The sequence below is a fragment of the Engystomops pustulosus genome, chromosome 9 (genome assembly GCF_040894005.1).
Source record: "Engystomops pustulosus chromosome 9, aEngPut4.maternal, whole genome shotgun sequence".
NCBI classification, from domain to species: Eukaryota; Metazoa; Chordata; class Amphibia; order Anura; family Leptodactylidae; genus Engystomops; species Engystomops pustulosus.
The window spans coordinates 3,352,720-3,369,604 of record NC_092419.1 but is presented as its reverse complement, the minus strand read 5'-3'; the positions used below and the strand labels follow the sequence as shown (position 1 = coordinate 3,369,604).

General features: G+C 48.0%; 1 protein-coding gene across 1 annotated transcript in view; it reads right to left on the bottom strand.

Annotated features, from left to right (window-relative positions):
• LOC140076629 (H-2 class II histocompatibility antigen, E-S beta chain-like) overlaps positions 1 to 15,085 on the bottom strand; it is a 68,841-nt gene extending 53,756 nt beyond the window's left edge. The window contains exon 1 of the mRNA XM_072123237.1: positions 14,916 to 15,085. Within this exon, the coding sequence (XP_071979338.1) occupies positions 14,916 to 15,000 (85 nt within the window). The 5' untranslated portion in view covers positions 15,001 to 15,085. The remainder of the gene's footprint in view (positions 1 to 14,915) is intronic.
• Positions 15,086 to 16,885: the final 1,800 nt, after the last annotated feature.

The window sequence follows — 16,885 nt, the reverse complement described above, 5'->3', positions numbered from 1 at the left end:
GTTGCACCACACCCGCTTCCCTGCAGTCTAGCAACAGTTAACCTGCTGTGAATGACAGATCTCTCCTCCAGTCACCTTGAGGGGAGGTTCCCCAGTCACCTATATTACTTCCCAGCACAGGTTCCCCAGCGCTGGTAATACTCGTATTTTCAGCTCCCCAGTCCTTTCAGCGTTTTGTTCTTATATTGACTTCTCTGGCATTCTGACTTTGGCTTTCGTTACTTACCTCGGCTTTCGCTTTCTGATTCTGCTTATATATTGCTCCCTCCGTTGTGACCCGGTTTACCTGACTTCGCTACCTGTGTGTATTGTTTGTTTGTCGTGTTCTTTGTCTGCACTGTGGCCTAGGAAGGGATCGTCTTCGTGGTTGTCCCGTATCAATAGGATACCGGAGGCAAGTAGGCAGGTGACAGCATTGGGGGGCTCAGACTTAGGGCTCACTGTCTGGTTTGTTGCCCCTGAATCCCCGAGCCATCATTACATTATTACCAGCCATTTAAAAATCCTTAGTTTGCTACGTCTTCCGGACCCGCCAGGATGAGCTCCGTCCCGGATCTTGTGCATCGCATGGAAGGCCTAGCAGGCATTGTGGCTGATCTGGTTAACCAGGTCCATGTTCTAACTCAGTTTAGAGCAGAGACCCCTGCCACGTCTCCTGCTGCTCCGCAACCTCCACTCCCCAGTATTAACAAGGTAAAAATGTTACTCCCGGATCGATTCTCAGGTGATAGAGAGAAATTTGAGACTTTCAGGGAATCCTGTTTGCTTTATTTTCGGGTTAACCCGTTATACTCCCAGACTCAAATGGTAGGGGTGGTTATTTCCTTACTCCAGGGGGATCCCCAGGCATGGGCCCTGAAACTACCTCCAGCCGCAGAGGAGTGGTCCTCTTTGGAACGCTTTTTTCGATCCTTGGGGGCCATATACTCAGAACCCGATCATGTTGGGCTTGCGGAGTCCAGTTTGCTGTCTCTTTCGCAGGGTACCCGCTCTGCGGAGGAATACTGCATGGAATTCCGCAAACACTGCGTAACCTTGAACTGGTGTGAACCGTCCTTGAAAGCCCTCTTCAGAAAAGGCCTGTCAGAACCTGTAAAGGATGCCTGGATTGGTCATCCTGATCCAAACTCACTGGAGCAAACCATGGCCTTAGCAGTCCGCATTGATCGACGCCTACGGGACAGACGAAAAGATAAAGTAGGTGCGAGTCACTCCTCCGGGTCACCTTTACTTTCTCCTAAAAACTCTGTCTCTCCTATATCTGAACAAGAACCTATGCAGTTGGGCACGGCGAGAGCCAAAACCCGGAAAGAGCATCGCCAGAAGAATCGTCTTTGCTTTTACTGCGGTGAATCTGGACACTTCCTGAGAGGCTGCCCTACCAGACCCAGGCCACAGGCGGAAAACTTCAGCGCCTGAGTGGTAATCGGGAGTGTCACTCAGGCGCACAGGTATCTTCCGACTCTGTATCTAAAATTTTGTTGCCAGTGTCTCTGTTTGCTAAAGATAAGTCTATATCTGGACAAGCTATGGTTGATTCTGGATCCGTTGCTAATTTTATTGACTCTGCTTTTGTTTCAGCCCTAGGGCTGGAGTTGGTTAACCAGAATCCTCCTGTCCTGGTTGTGGGGGCAGATTCTACCCCTTTAAGGGGGGGTAGAGTTTGTTTCAGAACGCCACAGATAACCATGCAGGTTGGTGCTATCCACACCGAACGGGTAGTGTTTTTTGTTTTAAAAAATTTGTCCGCTGATGTCATTTTGGGGTTTCCATGGTTATCTGTACACAATCCTGTATTTAATTGGACCACTGGAGAACTGGTTAAATGGGATCCGCTGTGTTCCTCCCATTGTAATACGCTGTTCCTCTCTGAATGTCAGTCAGAGGAAGAAACTCTGCCTGAATTTATCTCTGATTTCTCTGATGTTTTTGATAAAAAGACTGCCGAGTCCCTGCCTCCACATAGGCCTTATGACTGTGGGATCGCTCTCATTCCCGGGTCTAAATATCCCAAGGGAAGGATTTTTAATTTGTCTTCCCCAGAACGAGAGGCTATGCGAGAGTATATACAAGAGAGCCTTCAAAAGGGTCATATACGATCCTCGAATTCCCCTATGGGGGCTGGTTTTTTCTTTGTTGGGAAAAAAGATGGTGGACTTAGACCCTGTATTGATTACCGTGAACTGAATAACATCACTGTCAAAAACCAATACCCACTTCCTCTTATCCCTGATTTGCTTAACCAGGTGGTGGGTGCCCGCTGGTTCTCCAAAATTGACCTCCGTGGGGCCTACAACCTGATTCGCATCAAAAGGGGGGATGAGTGGAAAACTGCTTTTAATACCCCCGAAGGACACTTTGAATATTGTGTGATGCCCTTCGGGTTGTGTAATGCACCAGCAGTATTTCAAGAATTTGTGAATGATATTTTTCGTGATATCCTGGGTCAATATGTGGTAGTCTATCTGGATGATATTCTGATTTTTTCCCCTGACTGGTCAACCCATATCCGACAGATCAGGGATGTTCTCTCTAGATTACGTAAGAATTCCTTATGTGCTAAGTTGTCTAAATGTCTGTTTGGGGTCCAAAAGATTACTTTTTTGGGTTATATCATCACCCCTAAATCTTTTTGTATGGATCCACTCAAGGTCACGGCTATCGAGAAATGGGAACATCCCAACACTCTTAAAGCCCTTCAGCGGTTTTTAGGGTTTGCCAACTATTACCGCAAATTTATTAAGAATTTTTCTGTTGTGGCTAAGCCGTTGACGGATCTCACTAAAAAGGGTGCTGATCTGACCAATTGGACTCCAGAGGCGGAGCAAGCATTTGCACAGCTTAAAAGATGTTTTGTAACCGCGCCAGTTTTGACTCAACCTGATTTGAATCACCCTTTTGTAGTTGAAGTTGATGCATCCGAAGTAGGGGTGGGAGCAGTGTTATCTCAGGGATCAAAGTCTCTCACTAACCTAAAACCTGTAGCTTTCTTCTCCAGGAAGTTCTACTCTGCCGAACATAATTATGATGTGGGTAACAGAGAGCTTTTGGCCATAAAATGGGCATTCGAGGAATGGAGACACTTCCTAGAAGGAGCTAAACATCTCATAACTGTGATTACTGACCATAAGAACCTGTTATACTTAGATAAGGCTAAACGACTGTCCCCCAGACAAGCTCGCTGGGCACTCTTCTTTACTCGTTTTAATTTTGTTGTTACTTACCGTCCAGGCACTAAGAATATCAAAGCAGATGCTCTGTCACGTAGCTTTGGTAACGACAATTCCCCAGAGGTTGTCCCAGATAAGATCCTATCGCCTGGTATTGTGTTATCTGCTATTGACCATGACCTCGCCACCGCTATCTCGAACTCTCAAGATCTTGCGCCTAGTAATCTTCCTATGGGTAAATTGTTTGTGCCACATAATCTTCGTCTCCGGGTCTTGGAGGAGATCCATTGCTCTGTGCTCGCCGGACATCCTGGTATTGCCGGCACTAAGTATCTCTTAGAAAGGTTGTACTGGTGGCCCTCGTGGTCACGTGACGTTCAGGAGTTCGTAGCAGCATGTGATATATGTGCCAGGTCTAAGGTGCCCAGAAGAGTACCAGAGGGACTTCTCCAACCTCTCCCTCTGCCTAAAAAACCCTGGACTCATATCTCCATGGACTTTATAACTGACTTACCTGTTTCTCAAGGGAAAACTGTCATTTGGGTGATTTGTGACCGATTCTCGAAAATGTGTCATTTAGTACCCCTCAGGAAATTACCCAGTGCTAAATTATTGGCCTCATTGTTCATAAACAATATTTTGCGTCTTCATGGTATACCAGAAAATATTGTCTCTGATCGGGGGGTACAGTTTGTCTCTAAATTCTGGAGAGAATTTTGTGGTCAATTGGGAATCTCTCTTTCGTTTTCTTCTGCTTTCCATCCTGAGACTAATGGGCAGACAGAGAGACTCAACCAATCGCTTGAACAGTTTTTAAGATGCTTTATTTCTGATAACCAGGAGAAATGGAGATCCTTCCTCCCGCTCGCCGAATTTGCCTTAAACAACAGGGTTAGTACCTCATCTAAAATGTCGCCGTTCTTTTGTAATTACGGGTTCAACCCAAAGTTTTCGTCCTGCCAAGACATTGAGTCTGTTAACCCTTCCGCCGAAGCAACGTTCCAAAGGCTGAGCTCAGTCTGGGCACGGGTTCTGTCGAACCTGGTGAAAGCCCAAGATACCCAACGGCGTCAGGCTAATAAAAAACGATCTCCCGGTCCTGAATATAATGTGGGGGAACGAGTGTGGCTATCTACAAGAAATTTGCGTCTCAGAGTGCCATCTGGGAAATTTGCTCCTCGATTTATTGGGCCATACACGATTAACGAAATTATTAATCCCGTCTCTTTTAGGTTACAATTACCTAGCTCTCTTCGTATTCATAATGTTTTTCACAAATCTCTTCTGAAAAAATATATCCCTCCCGTGTTACCCGTGACTAAACCACCAGCTCCTGTGGTGGTCCAAGGTGAACTAGAGTTTGAGGTAGAAAAGATTTTGGATTCCCGCAGGGTACAAAACTCTGTCCAATATCTGGTCCATTGGAAAGGTTATGGCCCGGAACATCGTACCTGGGTCTCTGGTAAAGATCTCCATGCTCCACGTCTCCTCAACATATACCACTGCCAAAATCCTTCTAAACCAGGTGGGAATAATGAGGGTCCAGTGGCCCCTCGTAAAAGGGGGGGGTACTGTTACGTCTTTGCCTGTATCGTCTTCTGTCCGAGGTATGCGGCTTAGAAGGCGTTGAGGTTGTTCAGTGTTCCTGTGTGTGAACTGGGACTGAGATTGCTGCAGGGTTGATTGTTGCACCACACCCGCTTCCCTGCAGTCTAGCAACAGTTAACCTGCTGTGAATGACAGATCTCTCCTCCAGTCACCTTGAGGGGAGGTTCCCCAGTCACCTATATTACTTCCCAGCACAGGTTCCCCAGCGCTGGTAATACTCGTATTTTCAGCTCCCCAGTCCTTTCAGCGTTTTGTTCTTATATTGACTTCTCTGGCATTCTGACTTTGGCTTTCGTTACTTACCTCGGCTTTCGCTTTCTGATTCTGCTTATATATTGCTCTCTCCGTTGTGACCCGGTTTACCTGACTTCGCTACCTGTGTGTATTGTTTGTTTGTCGTGTTCTTTGTCTGCACTGTGGCCTAGGAAGGGATCGTCTTCGTGGTTGTCCCGTATCAATAGGATACCGGAGGCAAGTAGGCAGGTGACAGCATTGGGTGTCTCAGACTTAGGGCTCACTGTCTGGTTTGTTGCCCCTGAATCCCCGAGCCATCATTACATACACCTAGAGGAGAGGGGGTTCTACCATCACCATAGACAGGGGGCATCCTCTACACCTAGAGGAGAGGAGGTTCCACCATCACTATAGACAGGGGACATCCTCTACACCTAGAAGAGAGGAGGTTCTACCATCACCATAGACAGGGGGCATCCTCTACACCTAGAGGAGAGGAGGTTCTACCATTACCATAGACAGGGGCATCCACTACACGTAGAGGAGAGGAGGTTCTACCATCACCATAGACAGGGGGCATCCTCTACGCCTAGAGGAGAGGCGATTCTACCATCACCATAGACAGGGGGCATCCTCTACACCTAGAGGAGAGGAGGTTCTACCATCACCATAGACAGGGGGCATCCTCTACACCTAGAGGAGAGGAGGTTCTATCATCACCATAGACAGGGGGCATCCTCTACACCTAGAGGAGAGGAGGTTCTACCATCACCATAGACAGGGGGCATCCTCTACACCTAGAGGACAGGAGGTTCTATCATCACCATAGACAGGAGGCATCCTCTACACCTAGAGGAGAGGAGGGTCTACCATTACCATAGACAGGGGGCATCCTCTACACCTAGAGGAGAGGAGGTTCTATCATCACCATAGACAGGGGGCATCCTCTACACCTAGAGGAGAGGAGGTTCTACCATCACCATAGACAGGGGGCATCCTCTACACCTAGAGGACAGGAGGTTCTATCATCACCATAGACAGGAGGCATCCTCTACACCTAGAGGAGAGGAGGTTCTACCATCACCATAGACAGGGGGCATCCTCTACACCTAGAGGAGAGGAGGTTCTACCATCACCATAGACAGGGGGCATCCTCTACACCTAGAGGAGAGGAGGTTCTACCATCACCATAGACAGGGGGCATCCTCTACACCTAGCGGAGAGGAGGTTCTACCATCACCATAGACAGGGGGCATCCTCTACACCTAGCGGAGAGGAGGTTCTACCATCACCATAGACAGGGGGCATCCTCTGCACCTAGAGGAGAGGAGGTTCTACCATCACCATAGACAGGGGACATCCTCTACACCTAGAGGAGAGGAGGTTCTACCATCACCATTGACAGGGGACATCCTCTACACCTAGAGGAGAGGAGGTTCTACCATCACCATAGATAGGGGGCATCCTCTACACCTAGAGGAGAGGAGGTTCTACCATCACCATAGACAGGGGGCATCCTCTACACCTAGAGGAGAGGTGGTTCTACCATCACCATAGACAGGGGGTATCCTCTACACCTAGAGGAGAGGAGGTTCTATCATCACCATAGACAGGGGGCATCATCTACACCTATAGGAGAGGAGGCTCTACCATCACCATAGACAGGGGGTATCCTCTACACCAGTGATTTTCAACCTGTGTGCCGCGGCACACTAGTGTGCCGCGACACAAGGTTGAGTGTGCCGCGGGGGAAAGTTGCCCGAACTAGGCTGCCCCGGTGTCGAGCTGCCGCCGCGCCCCCGTATTTCTGCCCCATACTTACCTCCAAGCCCCGCGTCGGCGATCCGCCCGTCTTCTGTAGCTCCTGTACCGCGCGGCCCATGTCACGTGACTGACGCGACCTGACGTCAGGTCGCGTAAGTCACGTGACCAGAGGCGCGCGGTGCAGGAGCTACAGAAGGTGAGCGGATCGCCATTAGGAGTGAAGGAGACGTCAAGAAGACATCAAGGGTAAGTATATAGGGTTATTATTTGTATAGGGAAGGCAGCTAGGGTTTTTTTTTATTAGTAAAGGTAGGCTGGGGCTTTTTATTTGTTAAGGGGGGCCTCTAGGGCCTTTTAATTAGTAAAGGGGGGCCTCTAGGGCCTTTTAATTAGTAAAGGGGGGGCTCTAGGGCCTTTTAATTAGTAAAGGGGGGCTCTAGGGCCTTTTAAATAGTAAAGGGGGGCCTCTAGGGCCTATTAATTTGTAATGGGAGACCGCTAGGGCCTTTTTATTAGTAAAGGGAGGCTGCTAGGGGCTCTTGATTAGTAAAGGGAGGCCACCAGGGGCTTTTTATTAGTAAAGGGAGGCAGCTAGGGCCTTTGTATTAGTAAAGGGAGGCAGCCAGGGGCTTTTTATTAGTAAAGGGAGGCAGCTAGGGCCTTTTTATTAGTAAAGGGAGGCCGCTAGGGGCTTTTTATTAGTAAAGGGAGGCAGCCAGGGGCTTTTTATTAGTAAAGGGAGGCAGCTAGGGCCTTTTTATTAGTAAAGGGAGGCATCTAGGGGCATTTTATTAGTAAAGGGAGGCAGCTAGGGCCTTTTTATTAGTAAAGGGAGGCAGCTAGGGCCTTTTTATTAGTAAAGGGAGGCAGCTAGGGCCTTTTTATTAGTAAAGGGAGGCAGCTAGGGCCTTTTTATTAGTAAAGGGAGGCAGCTGGGGGCTTTTTATTAGTAAAGGGAGGCATCTGGGGGCTTTTTATTAGTAAGGGGAGGCAGCTAGGGCCTTTTTATTAGTAAAGGGAGGCCGCCAGGGGCTTTTTATTAGTAAAGGGAGGCCGCCAGGGGCTTTTTATTAGTAAAGGGAGGCCGCCAGGGGCTTTTTATTAGTAAAGGGAGGCCGCCAGGGGCTTTTTATTAGTAAAGGGAGGCCGCCAGGGGCTTTTTATTAGTAAAGGGAGGCCGCCAGGGGCTTTTTATTAGTAAAGGGAGGCCGCCAGGGGCTTTTTATTAGTAAAGGGAGGCCACCAGGGGCTTTTTATTAGTAAAGGGAGGCCGCCAGGGGCTTTTTATTAGTAAAGGGAGGCAGCCAGGGGCTTTTTATTAGTAAAGGGAGGCAGCCAGGGGCTTTTTATTAGTAAAGGGAGGCAGCCAGGGGCTTTTTATTAGTAAAGGGAGGCCTTTTATGACTGTTTTAGTGTCATTTTGTGCTATTTTGGTTGGTGGTGTGCCCCAGGATTTTCTAAGTATAAAAAGTGTGCCGCGGCTCAAAAAAGGTTGAAAATCACTGCTCTACACCTAGAGGAGAGGGGGTTCTACCATCACCATAGACAGGGGGCATCCTCTACACCTAGAGGAGAGGAGGCTCTACCATCACCATAGACAGGGGGCATCCTCTACACCTAGAGGAGAGGAGGTTCCACCATCACTATAGACAGGGGACATCCTCTACACCTAGAGGAGAGTAGGTTCTACCATCACCATAGACAGGGGGCATCCTCTACACCTAGAGGAGAGGAGGTTCTACCATTACCATAGACAGGGGCATCCACTACACGTAGAGGAGAGGAGGTTCTACCATCACCATAGACAGGGGGCATCCTCTGCACCTAGAGGAGAGGAGGGTTCTACCATTACCATAGACAGGGGACATCCTCTACACCTAGAGGAGAGGAGGTTCTACCATCACCATTGACAGGGGACATCCTCTGCACCTAGAGGAGAGGAGGTTCTACCATCACCATTGACAGGGGACATCCTCTACACCTAGAGGAGAGGAGGTTCTACCATCACCATAGACAGGGGGCATCCTCTGCACCTAGAGGAGAGGAGGGTTCTACCATCACCATAGACAGGGCGCATCCTCTACACCTAGAGGAGAGGAGGTTCTACCATCACCATTGACAGGGGGCATCCTCTACACCTAGAGGAGAGGAGGTTCTACCATCACCATAGACAGGGGGCATCCTCTACACCTAGAGGAGAGGAGGTTCTACCATCACCATAGACAGGGGGATCCTCTACACCTAGAGGAGAGGAGGTTCTACCATCACCATAGACAGGGGGCATCCTCTACACCTAGAGGAGAGGAGGTTCTACCATCACCATAGACAGGGGACATCCTCTACACCTAGAGGAGAGGAGGTTCTACCATCACCATAGACAGGGCGCATCCTCTACACCTAGAGGAGAGGAGGTTCTACCATCACCATTGACAGGGGACATCCTCTACACCTAGAGGAGAGGAGGTTCTACCATCACCATAGACAGGGGGCATCCTATACAACTAGAGGAGAGGAGGTTCTACCATCACCATAGACATGGGCATCCTCTACACCTAGAGGAGAGGAGGTTCTACCATCACCATTGACAGGGGACATCCTCTACACCTAGAGGAGAGGAGGTTCTACCATCACCATAGACAGGGAGCATCCTCTACACCTAGAGGAGAGGAGGTTCTACCATCACCATAGACAGGGGGCATCCTCTACACCTAGAAGAGAGGAGGTTCTACCATCACCATAGACAGGGGGCATCCTCTACACCTAGAGGAGAGGAGGTTCTACCATCACCATAGACAGGGGGCATCCTCTACACCTAGAGGAGAGGAGGTTCTATCATCACCATAAACAGGGGGCATCCTCTACACCTAGAGGAGAGGTGGTTCTACCATCACCATAGACAGGGGGCATCCTCTACACCTAGAGGAGAGGAGATTCTACCATCACCATAGACAGGGGGCATCCTCTACACCTAGAGGAGAGGAGGTTCTACCATCACCATAGACAGGGGGCACCCTCTACACAGAGGAGAGGAGGTTCTACCATCACCATAGACAGAGGCATCCTCTACACCTAGAGGAGAGGGGGTTCTACCATCACCATAGACAGGGGGCATCCTGTACACCTAGAGGAGAGGAGGTTCTACCATCACCATAGACAGGGGGCATCCCCTATACCTAGAGGAGAAGATGTTCTACCATCACCATAGACAGGGGGCATCCTCTACACCTAGAGGAGTGGAGGCTTTACCATCACCATAGACAGGGGGCATCCTCTACACCTAGAGGAGAGGAGGTTCTACCATCACCATAGACAGGGGACATCCTCTACACCTAGAGGAGAGGAGGTTCTACCATCACCATTGACAGGGGGCATCCTCTACCCCTAGACGAGAGGAGGTTCTACCATCACCATAGACAGGGGGCATCCTCTACACCTAGAGGAGAGGAGGTTCTACCATTACCATAGACAGGAGGCATCCTCTACACCTAGAGGAGAGGAGGTTCTACCATCACCATAGACAGGGGGCATCCTCTACACCTAGAGGAGAGGAGGTTCTACCATCACCATAGACAGGGGGCATCCTGTACACCTAGAGGAGAGGAGGTTCTACCATCACCATAGACAGGGGGCATCCCCTATACCTAGAGGAGAAGATGTTCTACCATCACCATAGACAGGGGGCATCCTCTACACCTAGAGGAGTGGAGGCTTTACCATCACCATAGACAGGGGGCACCCTCTACACCTAGAGGAGAGGAGGTTCTTCCATCACCATAGACAGGGAGCATCCTCTACACCTAGAGGAGAGGAGGATCTACCATCACCATAGACAGGGGCATCCTCTACACCTATAGGAGAGGAGGTTCTACAATCACATAGACAGGGGGCATCCTCTACACCTAGAGGAGAGGAGGTTCTACCATCACCATAGACAGGGGGCATCCTCTACACCTAGAGGAGAGGAGGTTCTACCATCACCATAGACAGGGGACATCCTCTACACCTAGAGAAGAGCAGGCTCTACCATCACCATAGACAGGGGGCATCCTCTACACCTAGAGGAGGGGAGGTTCTACCATCACCACAGACAGGGGACATCCTCTACACCAAGAGGAGGTTCTACAATCACCATAGACAGGGGGCATCCTCTACACCTAGAGGAGAGGAGGTTCTACCATCACCATACACAGGGGGCATCCTCTACATCTAGAGGAGAGGAGGTTCTACAATCACCATAGACAGGGGGCATCCTCTACACCTAGAAGAGAAGAGGTTCTATCATCATCATAGACAGGGGGCATCCTCTACACCTAGAGGAGAGGAGGGTCTACCAACACCATAGACAGGGGGAATCCTCTACACCTAGAGGAGAGGGGATTCTACCATCACCAAAGACAGGGGGCATCCTCTACACCTAGAGGAGAGGAGGTTCTACCATCACCATAGACAGGGGGCATCCTCTACACCTAGAGGAGAGGGCGGTTCTACCATCACCATAGACAGGGGGCATCCTCTACACCTAGAGGAGAGGAGGTTCTACCATCACCATAGACAGGGGGCATCCTCTACACCTAGAGGAGAGGAGGTTCTACCATCACCATAGACAGGGGGCATCCTCTACACCTAGAGGAGAGGAGGTTCTACCATCACTATAGACAGGGGGCATCCTCTACACCTAGAGGAGAGGGGGTTCTACCATCACCATAGACAGGGGGCATCCTCTACACCTAGAGGAGAGGAGGTTCTACCATCACCATAGACAGGGGGCATCCTCTACACCTAGAAGAGAGGGGATTCTATCATCACCATAGACAGGGGACATCCTCTACACCGAGAGGAGGTTCTACCATCACCATAGACAGGGGGAATCCTCTACACCTAGAGGAGAGGGGGTTCTACCATCACCATAGACAGGGGGAATCCTCTACACCTAGAGGAGAGGGGGTTCTACCATCACCATAGACAGGGGGCATCCTCTACACCTAGAGGAGAGGGGGTTCTACCATCACCATAGACAGGGGGCATCCTCTACACCTAGAGGAGAGGAGGTTCTACCATCACCATAGACAGGGGGCATCCTCTACACCTAGAGGAGAGGGGGTTCTACCATCACCATAGACAGGGGGCATCCTCTACACCTAGAGGAGAGGAGGTTCTACCATCACCATAGACAGGGGGCATCCTCTACACCTAGAGGAGAGGAGGTTCTACCATCACCATAGACAGGGGGCATCCTCTGCGCCTAGAGGAGAGGAGGTTCTACCATCACCATAGACAGGGGGCATCCTCTACACCTAGAGGAGAGGAGGTTCTACCATCACCATAGACAGGGGGCATCCTCTACACCTAGAGGAGAGGAGGTTCTACCATCACCATAGACAGGGGGCATCCTCTACACCTAGAGGCGAGGAGGATCTACCATCACCATAGACAGGGGGCATCCTCTACACCTAGAGGAGAGGCAGTTCTACCATCACCATAGACAGGGGGCATCCTCTACACCTAGAGGAGAGGAGGTTCTACCATCACCATAGACAGGGGGCATCCTCTACACCTAGAGGAGAGGAGGTTCTACCATCACCATAGACAGGGGGCATCCTCTACACCTAGAGGAGAGGAGGTTCTACCATCACCATAGACAGGGGGCATCCTCTGCGCCTAGAGGAGAGGAGGTTCTACCATCACCATAGACAGGGGGCATCCTCTACACCTAGAGGAGAGGGGGTTCTACCATCACCATAGACAGGAATTCTTTATTGTAAGAGCAATGAGACTATGGAACTCTCTGCCACAAAATGTTATAATGGCTGATACTCTGTACTACAGGGGCCTATATTGAAAGCAATACTATCAAAGCTTATGGGAGCAAAACCCTGTATAAATAGTTGATGTTGATACAGGGAGCTTTTTTGACGTTCTCTGGATCCACAGACGTGATGTATGGTTAATAGGGTGGCCTTGATGGACCAATTTCTTTTTTCAACTTTATCTACTATGATATATTCACTTTAATGCTACTGATTTACACTGCAGATTATCCCTAACAAAATCTGTGCTGAAGATATGCTACAAACTGGGTACATGTGCAGGTAGCCTACGGGGCTGAGACAGGACCTCCGCAATAGAGGAGTCAGGCAAGTTCTTTTTATAACATAGAGCAGCACAGAGTTAGAAAACCCATTTTTAAGACTCTGACTATATGTGCAAAATACATCATGTGTCCTCGTGGTGATTTTACTGCAAAAATAACCCTATTTTTAAGTCAAATCAGGTGGTGTTTGCACCTGAGGCTCCGAATAGAGGTGAACGCACAGATGACAAAGCCTTATATACCAAGCAAGGTTCTTTTACTACTAAATATATCATGAAATGAACATGAAAAAAAGTGTTAATCCTATAATCCCTGGACAATAAAGTGAACACAATGGGGCACATTTACTAAGGGTCCAAATCGCGTTTTTCCGCCGGGTTTCCCGAATTTTTTCAATTTTGGCGCATGCGATCGGATTGTGGTGGATTTGGAAAAGCAAAAATAGCACTCACATACAACGAGACAAAGAAGGTGAACTCCGGCGGACCTCGGCGCAGCAGCGACACCTGGTGGACATCGGGCGCACGAACTTAGTGAATCCCGGCAGAACCTGAATCAGCGTCGGAGAACGCGCCGCTGGACCGCGACAGGACCGGGTAAGTAAATGTGCCCCATTATAAATGACGATAGAACCGCTGTTTTGCCTGCATTTTCCCAAAAATGTAAGTTTAATACAGTCTTTATTCCTCCAATTGTCTTTATTTGTATTTTTAATGTATTTTTATAGAAGCTAAAACAGAGCCCTCTTCTTTCAGATTTTTTATGTTTTTTTGATGGCAAGAATAATCCTACAACGGACACTGAATAGAACTCATCATGGAACATAGAAATGAGCACAAAAATGACCAATGCAGACACAGAGGGGCAGGTTTACTTACCCCGTCCTGTGGTGCGTTTTCCGGCGAGGATTCGGGTCTGCCGGGATTCACTAAGGTTGTGCGTCCGAGTTCCTGCATCCGTCGCTTCTGCGCTGAGGTCCGCTGGAGTTCACCTGCTTCTTCCGGGTGCATGTGAGTGCTGATCTTGTGACACAATTCTCTTTTTAAATTCTGCGGTTTGTCCGAATCCGTCAGGTTGTCCGATGGCCCCGCCCCCATTTCTGTCATGTGCAAGCCGGCTCCGATGCGCCACAATCCAATCGCGAGCGCCAAAAACCCGGGGCAATTTGTCGCAAAACAGAAATATTCGGGACACCGGAAAGTGCGGCCGCAGGACTCTTAGTAAATGAGCCCCAATGATGCAAAAATAAAAAAATGAGTGGTGGTTGAAAAAAAAATGCTTTATTTTGTTGTGTAACGTGTGAATACACCCTGTAGGTTTACTGCACTAGCGCCACAATTTTCTGACTTTCGCATTTTAGCACTTTAATAAAATTTACTTTCTATTTGCATCAGAAACAGATGATTCCGCGTCGTCTAACTCGGAGGACTGAAATATGAGCGTGGCTTATCCTTCAAACTTTAGCCAAGATATAAAACTGTCTGCTTGACTTTTTTGTCATATATTTGTGGCACAGCCTACACCAGATCACAATGGTTCACATAAAGCCGGGGTTGAAACCACTTCAGTCAGGAAGAAATATTTGTGTCTAATTTAATAACAGCCGTCCGCCATATAGATTAATACAGGCGCTCCCCTACTTACAGACGACCCCTAGTTACAGACGACCCTCTGGATGTTGGTAATTACTGTACTTCTTCCTTAGGCTACAATGATCAGCTGTAACAGTTATCACAGGCGTCTGCAATGAAGATTTATAGATATTCCTGGTTCTTATGACAACCCAACATTTCTAACATCCAATTGTCACAGAGACCAAAAAAAATTTGTCTGGAGCAACAATTATAAAATATACAGTTCCGACTTACATACAAATTCAACTTAACCACTGCCGGGAAAACGATAACGTCTATAAAGTGCTACAAATTATTTTAGCACCAAAAAGAAGTACATTAATGTCCCCGATACTTAGTCTGAGGGACTGAGATGATCCTGAACACCAGACCCCGATCCTGCGATACATTAATGTGTTATAGGATAACCCTTACCTGCGCCTATGCACTGTGTGGGGTCAGATGTCACAAGCGAGAAGCACAACAGCAGGGATAGTAATGGAAAACTCAGAGCCACCATTGTCCCGGGGAATAATCCGCACTTTCTGGATGATCCTGACCGTCTCTGTGAACAGAACAATGTAACATGTTACTAACTGCAAGTAACTTCTGCACATATACAGGACTCTGCTGTAAGAGCCAATCACAGAAGGGCCTCAGTGTCATCACTTGTTGCCAGGGAGAGTTCTGCAGGGAAATGCACAGTAATGTCTCCAGCTACTGATATATATCACATCCAGATTTCATCTGCCCCTATAAACACGAGTTATCTGTCATTTCTCACTATTGTTAATATCTTTGTATTCTGTCAGTGAATGGTCACGTTCTTTTCCTCTATAAGCCAATCGCTGTGATATTAGGTCGGGTTCTCACCTTGGAGCAGTGTTGTGCCAAAATTTGCCCTAAGCCACAGCAATTACTCTGCCCCTTAGTTCACCCCCACAGTATCATTTCCCCCTTAGTGCCTCCATCCCCCATCACATTGTGTCCCCTCAGATCCCTGTCACTTTGTAGTCCCTCTGATTATATGCCCCCAGCTCCCCCTCATATTAAAGTTCCCTCTTATTGTACCCACCCAGGAGCTCCCCCATATTATGTCCCCCCGAGCAGCTACCCCTCATATTAAAGCCCCCTCTTATTATACTCCAGAGCAGCCCCTCCTATTTTGCACCCTCAGTAGCTACCCCTCTTTTTGTGATCTTCCAGATGTCCCCCCTCTTATTTTACCCCCCAGCACCTCTCCCACTCATTAGCTCCCTTATTTTACACCCCCTCATATTTTACAGAAGATGTAAACAGAGTTGATGTCCCGGCTCATACCTCCCACCGAGAGCGGAAGAGACCAAAAAACGTGACTGTTCCGCTGGATCCGGGACGGTTGGGACCCTCATTCCTATTGTTTCTTCTGATAATGTAATTATTATTTCATTGTTATACAGTATGTACCTCTGATCTGTACAGCACTGCGGGATATGATAGAAATAAAGATTTCTTTATCTGTGACGCAGGGAGCTTGGATTTCTGCACATTGTTCAGCCCTAGAAATATGTTCTGTATTGCACAGACAGGACGTGGCTTCACTGTGTATTACAACTTCTATGATGAGACGCACAAATACACCGACTGATCATCAGCAGAACAAATGTTCAGCCTCTGGATTCAAACAATAATTTACTGAGAATGGGAAATGGCACAGAACTGAGATCTCAAAATGTATCAGAAAGTAGCATCGTCCTTCACAGGATGCAGTGAAAAAATAAAAAATAAAAATATTGTATCAAAATATTAATATATTATGCAAAACTAGTATATACCATGTAAATATTACATAAATAACCAATATCCAAATTATCAATAAATCCAAATTCCTTAAATAAACTATACAGGCAGTCCCCTACTTAGGGACACCCAACTTACAGACGACCCCTAGTTACAGACGGACCCCTCTGCCCCCTGTGACCTCTGGTGACCCCTCCGCCCCCTGTGACCTCTGGTGACCTCTCTGAATGCTTTGCTATAGTCCCAGGCTGCAATGATCAGCTGTAAGGTGTCTGTAATGAAGCTTTATTCATAATCCTTGGTCCCATTACAGCAAAAAAAATTTTGAAAATCCAATTGTCACTGGGGCAGAAAAATGTTTTTGTCTGACTCTACAATTATAAAATATACAGATCCGACTTACATACAAATTCAACTTAAGGACAGACCTGCAGAACCTCCCTTGTATGTAACCCGGGGACTGCCTGTATTGAAAGAAGTCTTTGAAAAACCGTACATTTATATGTTACGGGCTGCGTTTCGATGTGATTTTATCTATGTCTTTCAGAAAATATTGTAAAAATTATGTTTTTTACTGTGATCAAAAAGGGGCAAAATTGCTAGAATGTGAATGTTACATGAGGGGT